Source organism: Leuciscus leuciscus, assembly GCF_965113295.1.
Source record: "Leuciscus leuciscus genome assembly, chromosome: 5".
Taxonomy (NCBI): Eukaryota; Metazoa; Chordata; class Actinopteri; order Cypriniformes; family Leuciscidae; genus Leuciscus; species Leuciscus leuciscus.
Window position 1 is genome coordinate 7653923 of NC_138729.1, and position 10612 is coordinate 7664534.

General features: G+C 40.9%; 1 protein-coding gene across 1 annotated transcript; it reads right to left on the reverse strand.

Moving 5' to 3' along the window:
• Window positions 1-5713: 5713 nt before the first annotated feature.
• Window positions 5714-10612, reverse strand: LOC309500116 (serine/threonine-protein kinase pim-2-like; the record flags this gene model as incomplete). Its single annotated transcript, XM_082171681.1, has 8 exons — window positions 5714-7516; window positions 7564-7747; window positions 7931-8019; window positions 8138-8314; window positions 8538-8916; window positions 9069-9214; window positions 9547-9738; window positions 10273-10612. 7 exons carry the CDS (start codon window positions 10610-10612, stop codon window positions 7739-7741), a joined length of 1332 nt encoding a protein of 443 aa, XP_082027807.1. The 3' UTR covers window positions 5714-7516; window positions 7564-7738.

The window sequence follows — 10612 nt, forward strand, 5'->3', positions numbered from 1 at the left end:
GAAGTCAAATTTGAAGTTATCGCCAAAAATCTATTTCACTATGGAGAGTTTTACTTCCAAAACCTGACTGTTGCTCTGTATACGCTGATTTCACGCAGCCGTTATTTTGAAATCGAAAGCGAGGCTCCGGTGGGAAGAAAACCGGAAGTGTCGCCTTTAATCACAGGAGAGTCGTGAATGCGATGGCGTATTGTTGTGTTTAATGATGTTGTGTCAATTCTAAAAATGTACATACATTTCTTTCATACTTTAGACTATATACAGTGAAATTAATTTATAAATAAAATAAATTTTTTATATATAATTCAGAATGTTAAAACAGAAGCAGGAATGAACTATATACATATCCTATATTGAATATTAACATCCAATAGTGTAAATCGCGGCAGCAGCTTCAGGTTGGTAATCCAAGGCATTGTTGTTTATCTTTACTTCCGGGGTTCTTCCCACCGGAGCCTCACTTTCGATTTAAAAATGGCGGCTGCGTGAAATCAGCGTATTGCAAGGTTTCTGGAGATGAACAATTGATAAAGTTTGGTTTGCCGAATATTAGATCCCTTTCTACTAAAGCACTTATTAAATGTTAATGATATGATCAGAGATCACAACCTAGATGTGCTCAGTTTGAAAGCTAATGTATACTAGAGTGCTGCCTAATTTACTGCTCCACCCATAAATGCATCTCTCTGCACCTCCTGCTACCTTACACTGGCAGGCGCCCTATACTGTCCTCCCTCGAGGCACGCAGACGTAGACACCCATTAATGAAGACATGCCAATTACTATAAGCAGGCAGACACAGACCCTGACCCATCAACATTGTACTACCAGAATGAGTTTTATGCGTATCGAACGCCCTTATGACACAATATGACTCTCCAGTCAAAAGATTCCTCAAGGAAATTAATTATAAAGAAACAAGCAACCACTGTATTCTGAAGGCATATTGTTATACTCTATTATACAGCGAGTATTTGTTGTAAATAAGTTGTGTAAAAATGGTAGCTTGAATGTTGAAGACAGGCTATTTCTGTCATTTAGAGATTTTTTTTCATTGTATGTGTAATAAATTCAGACTCAGATTATGTAAAAAATAAAGCTTATTTGAAAATACAGCAAAATATTAACTCAAATGAGTTGTGTAAAACTGGAATAATTAGCAAATGAACAAAATGGTTGAAGGACTGATAGAGAAGACTGACTTTGTTCTGCCTTAATTCATTCTTCACTTTCACAATATTAATTTTACAAAAAGGCAACAGAGTTAAAATCATTTATTTTTACATTATGACTGTCTGCAATCTCCTGGAGGGTTATAAAATGGAATACCACATCTTCTAATGGTAATTTCCCATTGAGGAAAGTTGTACCATGTGCAAGTTGAAACATTTTGTTTATTCAATTAAATTCAAATTTATTTGTATAGCGCTTTTCTCAAAACTGGCGTCCCGAGATAACAACAGAAAAGCAGATGGGAAATAATTTCAGAAATATACATAGAAAAATACAGTTAGTTAATCATGTATTTATTTAGGGCATAACATATCGCCGGCGTCGAGTCGTCTCTTCACAGGCGTGGGGTCGTCTCCTCACGGGCGTCGAGTCGTCTCCTCACGGGCGTCGAGTCGTCTCCTCACGGGCGTCGAGTCGTCTCCTCACGGGCGCCGAGTCGTCTCCTCACGGGCGTCGAGTCGTCTCCTCACGGGCGTCGAGTCGTCTCCTCACGGGCGTCGAGTCGTCTCCTCACGGGCGTCGAGTCGTCTCTTCACGGGCGTGGGGTCGTCTCCTCACGGGCGTCGAGTCGTCTCCTCACGGGCGTCGAGTCGTCTCCTCACGGGCGTCGAGTCGTCTCCTCACGGGCGCCGAGTCGTCTCCTCACGGGCGTCGAGTCGTCTCCTCACGGGCGTCGAGTCGTCTCCTCACGGGCGTCGAGTCGTCTCCTCACGGGCGTCGAGTCGTCTCCTCACGGGCGTCGAGTCGTCTCCTCACGGGCGTCGAGTCGTCTCTTCACGGGCGTCGAGTCGTCTCTTCACGGGCGTCGAGTCGTCTCCTCACGGGCGTCGAGTCGTCTCCTCACGGGCGTCGAGTCGTCTCCTCACGGGCGTCGAGTCGTCTCCTCACGGACGTCGAGTCGTCTCTTCACGGGCGTCGAGTCGTCTCTTCACGGGCGTCGAGTCGTCTCCTCACGGGCGTCGAGTCGTCTCCTCACTGGTTTCGAGTCGTCTCCTCACGGGTGTTGGGGCGTCTGAAGTTTCCATGAGAGGCTGGATACAAACTGGAGCTGACGAACTCTATTTACCTCGGGACTAGCGTCCCGAGATAACGACAGAAAAGCAGATGGGAAATAATTAGCGTAGCTGCTGTTCATAATATTAATGCATTCAATCTGATTCAACTGTAGTATGAAAGGTAAGTATTATGTGAATGCTTGGTTAAAGAGATGCGTCTTTAATCTAGTTTTAAACTGGGACAGCGAATCTGAGCCTCGAACAATATCAGGAATCAGGAATGACCAGAAGCCTCGAATTTAGTGATCTTAAAGAGTGCGATGGATTGTAGGGCGATAGAAGTTCCGTTAAATACCCAGGAGCTTAACCATTTAGGGCTTTATAGGTCAGTAGTAATACTTTGTAATTGATACGGAACTTAATAGGTAACCAGTGTAGAGATGATAGAATTGGTGTTATATTGGTCGGGACCGATCTGAGGGCAACTCTGAGTAAGGAAAAGACAAAAACTTTCATCTTAGTAAGGAGACCTGGGTTGACCCCGTTGGTATGTATGACACAATCTTTTGAAGACTGTGATTGGTTGGTTGTCAAAGAAGAAGAAAAAAATAAGTGATTTTAAGTATAGGGTCTATTCTAAGCCTTCACTTTGAAATTACATGCGTCATTTTTCCTATTTGACCGTTCTCACACACACATTATATATGTGTATATAAATCCTTTTTTTTTTATTTACCATGCTGTTAATTTTCTATAAGGTATTTGATTGGCTTAGAATGATAAAAAATTTTCCACTCTTTCCAATTACACTGATTGCTGGCATGTCTATTTAAGTGGTGGTTTGAATGTTGGTTTTAATGTATCAAACATGGAATTTTCCCAGTTGCCAAATATCGTAATGTAGTGATTACTTTCATTTCTGGCGCTATGGCATTTCTGTGCTGTGTCGGAGATGTTAGCGTGTCTCTAATAAGATCTGTCACAAACATGATCCCTGCACGATCTAATCTATAGTGTCTTATTAACTCACTGTTATTCATTGTCTGCAACACATTTCTTCTCCTTCTTCGTCTTTCTGCCATTTTCTCCTCTGCTAAAGAAACTCTTAAGCCTCTTAAAAGTCCTCGTCCGTGCTCCTAACAATTTTGACCTTAAGACCTCTTTTAAGGGTTAAGATGCTTTCTGAATAACTTTTTTCTTTACTAGGTTTTTTTCTTTAATTTTAAGAGTAAACGCCCACATTTCTAAGAATTTTCTTAGAATTTTGTCACTAGGAGCTACTCTTTGCATTAAGATTATTTATGAATACGGGCCCAGTGCCCGTATTCATAAAGATTCTAAGAATCCTCTCAGAAAACTCTTAATTTAGCTTAAAAACTTTTACGTAGGAGTCTTAGCTTAAGAGCAATTCGGGACCGATCTGAGAGGAACTCTGAGTAAGGAAAAGACAAAAACTTTCATCTTAGTAAGGAGGCGGGGCTGACCCCGTTGCTATGTATGACACAATCTTTTGAAGACTGTGATTGGTTGGTTGTCCAAGAAGGAAAAAAAAATGTGATTTTAAGTATAGGGTCTATTCTAAGCCTTCACTTTGAAATTACATGCGTCATTTTTCCTATTTGACCGTTCACACACACACACACACATTATATATGTGTATATAAATCCTTTTTATTTTTATTTACCATGGTATGGTAATAATGTATCATGCATGCTGTTAATTTCCTATAAGGTATTTGCTTGGCTTAGAATGATAAAAATTGTTCCACTCTTTCCAATTATTTTCCACTGATTGCTGGCATGTCTATTTAAATGGCGGTTTTAATGTTGGTTTGAATGTTGGTTTTAATGTATCAAACATGGAATTTTCCCAGTTGTCAAATATCGTAATGTAGTGATTACTTTCATTTCTGGCGCTATGGCATTTCTGTGCTGTGTCGGAGATGTTAGCGTGTCTCTAATAAGATCAGTCACAAACATGATCCCTGCACGATCTAATCTATAGCGTCTTATTAACTCACTGTTATTCATTGTCTGCAACACATTTCTTCTCCTTCTTCGTCTTTCTGCCATTTTCTCCTCTGCTAAAGAAACTCTTAAGCCTCTTAAAAGTCCTCGTCCGTGCTCCTAACAATTTTGACCTTAAGACCTCTTTTAAGGGTTAAGATGCTTTCTGAATTACTTTTTTCTTTACTAGGATTTTTTCTTTAACTTTAAGAGTAAACGCCCACATTTCTAAGAATTTTCTTAGAATTGTGTCACTAGGAGCTACTCTTTGCATTAAGATTCTTTATGAATACGGGCCCTGGTCTTTTACTGTAGTGGATAAAGTAGCAGGACATCCTTCTAAATTAAAGTTGTATTGTAAGAGGTTTTGTGGGCAGTTTTCTGGACCAATAATTAATACCTCCGTTTTATCTGAATTTAATAGCAGAAAATTACACGTCATCCAGTATTTTATATCTTTAACACACTCTGTCAATTTAGATCATTTAGTGTTTTCATCTGGTCGTGATGAAAAATATTGAGTGTCATCAGCATAACAGTGGAAATTAATTCCATGTTTTCTTGTTATAATATTACCAAGTGGCAGCATATATATTGAGAATAGCAGAGGGCCTAACACAGATCCTTGCGGCACTCCATAGTTTACTGACGTTATCTTCGATTTTTCCCCCATTTAAACAGACAAAATGGTAGCGGTCTGATAAGTACGATCTAAACCAGCTTAATGCCTGTCCATGAACACCAGTGTAGTTTTGATCTATAGTGTCGAACGCAGCGCTAAGATCGAGTAAAACTAGTATTGAGATACAGCCTTGGTCAGAAGCTAGAAGTAAATCATTTGTAATTTTAACGAGTGCAGTTTCTGTGCTATGATGCGGCCTGAATCCTGACTGAAATTTTTCATAGATACCATTTTCTTGCAAGAAAGAGCACAATTGAGCGGACACAACTTTTTCTAGTATTTTAGACATAAATGGAAGATTTGAAATGGGTATGTAATTTGCTAGGTTATTCTGACCTCTGCACCATTGGGAGGGAAATGTGTGGTCATGTCAGGAACCTCTGGAAAGCTTAGCAACCTGAGCTTCTTTGACACGGAGCTCTAGAACCGAAGCAGGGACTGAAGCCAAGGCGCCAGACGCAACCGAGGCCTGCCAGCCCTGCAAGACGCTGAGGCTGGAGAGATGGAGGGGTCATCTGTGTCAGCCCGCCAGACGCAAGGCTAAACCCTCTACATGACCTGAAACACAATTAGAAAGCATTTTTCATTAGGTATAAAAATACATCTGTGCCATGTATAAGGACTCAGTATATGACAGTTACAGCAGGTACTGAATGGTAATGTAAAGAAGCTGATGTCCATAATCAAGCCAAATTAACAAATAGCCTTCAAAATCTTTTTAGCTTGATAACGACAGAAAAGCAGATGGGAAATAATTAGCGTAGCTGCTGTTCATAATATTAATGCATTCAATCTTACTCAACTGTAGTATAAAAGGTAAGTATTATGTGAATGTTTAGGAGCTAAATGTGAAAACGCCCTCCCTCCTTTAGTGGACTTAGATATCCTAGGAATGACCAGAAGCCTCGAATTTAGTGATCTTAAAGAGTGCGATGGATTGTAGTAGGGCGATAGAAGTTTCGTTAAATACCCAGGAGCTTAACCATTTAGGGCTTTATAGGTCAGTAGTAATACTTTGTAATTGATACGGAACTTAATAGGTAACCAGTGTAGAGATGATAGAATTGGTGTTATATTGGTCGGGACCGATCTGAGGGCAACTCAGTAAGGAAAAGACAAAAACTTTCATCTTAGTAAGGAGACGGGGTTGACCCCGTTGCTATGTATGACACAATCTTTTGAAGACTGTGATTGGTTGGTTGTCAAAGAAGAAGAAAAAAAGAAGTGATTTTAAGTATAGGGTCTATTCTAAGCCTTCACTTTGAAATTACATGCGTCATTTTTCCTATTTGACCGTTCTCACACACACATTATATATGTGTATATAAATCTTTTTTTTTTTTTTTACCATGCTGTTAATTTTCTATAAGGTATTTGATTGGCTTAGAATGATAAAAATTGTTCCACTCTTTCCAATTACACTGATTGCTGGCATGTCTATTTAAGTGGTGGTTTGAATGTTGGTTTTAATGTATCAAACATGGCTGGGTTTTTGTGTGTGTGTGTGTGTGTGTGTGTGTGTGTGTGTTTCTTCTGAGAAATTGTGATCACCATCCTGGACACGTGAGATATGAGTGTATGTAAAAGGCGAGCAACCCACGGAGACAATTTGATTGAACTTTGATCTTGAATTCATCGAAACTGGTATGAGAAATATTTTCCTTTTTGTTTTTGGACAAACAGGACTGAGACTTTGTTTTTGCATATTTTTCCTCGAGCTTTGAACGGAGAGACATTGATTCTGAACTGAACGATTCTAAAGAGTCAACAAATCTTTTGATCTGAGTCATTTGATTCTGAACTGACATTAACTGAATCAATTCAGTGAATCTTGAATATTTGATTCATTTGACTGAAAAGACATTTGAAGGGAAAGACTGATTTGAGTTATTGAGTTTGTAATATTTTACATGCAGCTTAATGCCTGTCCATGAACACCAGTGTAGTTTTGTAGTCGATCTAAGAGTATTTTGTGATCTATAGTGTCGAACGCAGCGCTAAGATCAAGTAAAACTAGTATTGAGATACAGCCTTGGTCAGAAGCTAGAAGTCAATCATTTGTAATTTTAACGAGAGCAGTTTCTGTGCTATGATGCGGCCTGAATCCTGACTGAAATTTTTCCTAGATATCATTTTCTTGCAAGAAAGAGCACAATTGAGCGGACACAACTTTTTCTAGTATTTTAGACATAAATGGAAGATTTGAAATGGGTATGTAATTTGCTAGGTTATTCTGACCTCTGCACCATTGGGAGGAAAATTTGTGGTCATGTCAGGAACCTCTGGAAAGCTTAGCAACCTGAGCTTCTTTGACACGGAGCTCTAGAACCGAAGCAGGGACTGGAGTTGCAGCAGAATGAACCTTCACAGTGATGTCTGTGGGGCCTCGGCAGGTTTTGGAGCAGCAGTGACGGGAAACTTTATGGCTGTCTTCACTGGGAATTCTGGAGCAGCCCTGACAGGATCGCTGGGCCCAAGGCAGCTGAGAAAGAGAGCTATGTGAAACCCCCTCTCTGGGACCCGGATGCCAGTGGTAGAAACTTCTAGGGCGGCAGGGCGAGGGACTTGTGGGACGGGCTGAACAGAGAGCTCTGGGTGACTCCATTGTTAAAAATATGATTGGATGGAGCAGTACTTAACTAAAACTAAATGAACTATTTACAATATACATCACTAGGCGAGTAGTTCCGCAAGACGCTAAAACTACCACCTCAAGCCAAGGCGCCAGACGCAACCGAGGCCTGCCAGCCCTGCAAGACGCTGAGGCTGGAGAGATGGAGGGGTCATCTGTGTCAGCCCGCCAGACGCAAGGCTAAACCCTCTACATGACCTGAAACACAATTAGAAAGCATTTTTCATTAGGTATAAAAATACATCTGTGCCATGTATAAGGACTCAGTATATGACAGTTACAGCAGGTACTGAATGGTAATGTAAAGAAGCTGATGTCCATAATCAAGCCAAATTAACAAATAGCCTTCAAAATCTTTTTAGCTTGTCTTAGACTCAGTACCTTGAACCAGTCATGGGAGAGCAGCTTAACCAGATGGAGTCTCCGCTTTGGTTTACTCTTGAGGCAACCTCGAATAAAGTGACAGCATTCTGTGCAGAAAGATTGAGAGTTGTCTAATTATTTCCTTCAACTTTACACTTGCTCTCTAAGCTGTAAAAATGGGAAAGATTCCTGCATTATCCATTAGAACATCTTTTTTGTACTAACCATCTGAGAAGCCCGGCTCGAACCAGACATCAGGGTCCATCAAAGCGATATCTCTGCTGTTTGGGAAATGGCCGGTGATCATGGCAAACAGCAGCACCCCCAGCGACCACACCGTTGCCTGCTTCGCAAAGTACTTGCCCTTCTCTAAGTACTCAGGAGGGCAATACCTTGCTGTGCCTGGAGATAGGAGTTTGTCACACGTGTAAGCTTGCTTTTTCTCAATTTAACTGAAATGGCATTTAATTTTAGTCAACAAAAATTATATTATATTGATTATTCTTTGAGAGTTTTGTTAGTGTATTGTTAATATCTCACTGTGTGATGTCTGAGAATGTAATGTGATGTAACTGGTCACTAGAGTTTAAATCCCAAAATGTATGTTTTAAATAATAACACATACCAGAGTAGGTTTTGTAGGCTGATCTTTTCATGAGGTCCCCGCAGCCGAAATCGATCAATTTGACCTCCAGGGTCTCTGTGTTGACCAGGAGGTTCTGCATTTTGATGTCTCTGTGAAGCACACCCCTGGAACAGCACAGGGCAGCAGCGTAAATCACCTGCGACATGAAGTGGCAGGCCAATCCCTCACTGAAGCAGCCTCTCTTACGCTTCCAAAGGCTGTGCATGTCCATGCAGGGTAAGGGCCATTCTAAGACCATGATGTACTGGTCGAGATGATCCTGCCAGTCCAGCACCTTAATAATGTGGCCACAGCTTGGGCCTTGATTGGCCATTACTGTCAGGGCCACCTCAAGTGGAACTGGTTTGGGATGGTCAGGCTAGAAGAATGACAGTTTTTATTATTGTTAGACATAGGATTGGTTTCTCAAATAAGGATTTAGCCCAGTCTGTCTATCTATTGAAATATTTGCACTGTGATTTACATTCAAATGTTATAAATTGCAAACATAGAGACAAGTATGATACGTACAAGGCTGGTGTATTGCTGGCTCTTTCTCTTCGCTGTGAATTTCACAGCTACCATGAGGCCGTCCTTGCAACGGGTCCCTTCGAATACAGAGCCAAATCCTCCTTCCCCCAATTTCTTGCCAATGGCGTATTTCGAGGAGATGTGACCTATTAAAACATAATAATTTTTATTTGTTTATTGTTTAATACAGCAGTGTCCTGCAGTGAGGCCATACTTTCTGATGAAATGTTAATAGGGAAATATATTTGTAATATTTGTTCTTTTAAAAATTCATTTGTCGCATGACTATTTATGTGAACTGCAAAAAAAGCCAAATGGTGATTTAAAATTATGGAGGAAAATAAAAACTAAAAGAAACCTTACAGCAGTATCAGCTGGATTATTTAAAACATATGCTTTCCTATATACATATTCACTTTCAGAGAGAGTGTGTGTGTGTTATATTTTATGTCAGACAGTAAACTTGCAGTAAACTCACCCTCGATCTTGTGACTGTCCAGCTGTGATCCAGTGTCACCTGATGATGAACTGGCTGGACTGTCCTGATCTTGTGGCTTGATGTCCTCCACTTGCTGGTTTTCGGCAGTGGGGGGGACTTCAGGACGACTGGAAGGAGGTTCCTGATGATCATTATCCTCTGCAGTAAAGATGTCCTGTAAAGAAATCTGATCTAAAGAGAGGAATATAAACCACAAGCTTGTTTTAAAATCATCCGCCACATCTTCAAACTATATTTCATCTATATTCAAACATTCATCACATCGTGGAATTCATTTATCTGCCTTTTTATAATGTGTGATGTGGGGTTTTTATATTGTGTGCAAATGATTGGACCCGATCACACGTGACGCGTTTTTTTGCAGTGAGAGGCGCCTTTTTTTCAATTGGTTTCCTATGGCAGTGAGAGTTCTGCGCGCTGTTAATAAGCCCCAAGCGCCTCGCGTTTTACCGCGGGTTACCAGGAGCTTAACGACTTCACGAACCAACTACCACAGGTTTTAACAGAAAGTAAATAAAGTTAATAAAAGGCTGATTTGACGTTTACTTGACTGACAGCACAACTGTTTCGGTGGTTGCCTAGTAACATAAAAAAAAACCAAGCGCACTGCTCGTGTGATCAAAATAGTAAAAAAAATAAAAGATAATAAAAGAGTGTTTTACAAGAGTGTAAAAGAGAGTTTGTGTTGTTCAGAGCTCAATTTACCATCAGTACATCTCCTGGATGGGGCTTCATCAGTGTCCTGGTCCACCTCACACTGCTCCACCTGCTCACCCTGAGCTTTGGTGGATTTGGGGCGAGACGAACAAAAGAAAAAAGAGGCAAACTCCCGAAATGTCCTCCTTTTCTGCCCCTTATTCTTTGATTTCTCTTTCCCTCTCTCCTTTCTCTCCGCTTCACCGATGCCCACCACAGGCGTCTCGTCGGGACGAGGATGGAGCTCCGCCTTGTGGTCGGTGGGTGTCAGTGTTGTTCGGGGGTTTATCCCGGGCACACACTCTCCTCCTCCGTCAACTCCCACTCTACGAAAGTGTCGCTGTCCCAT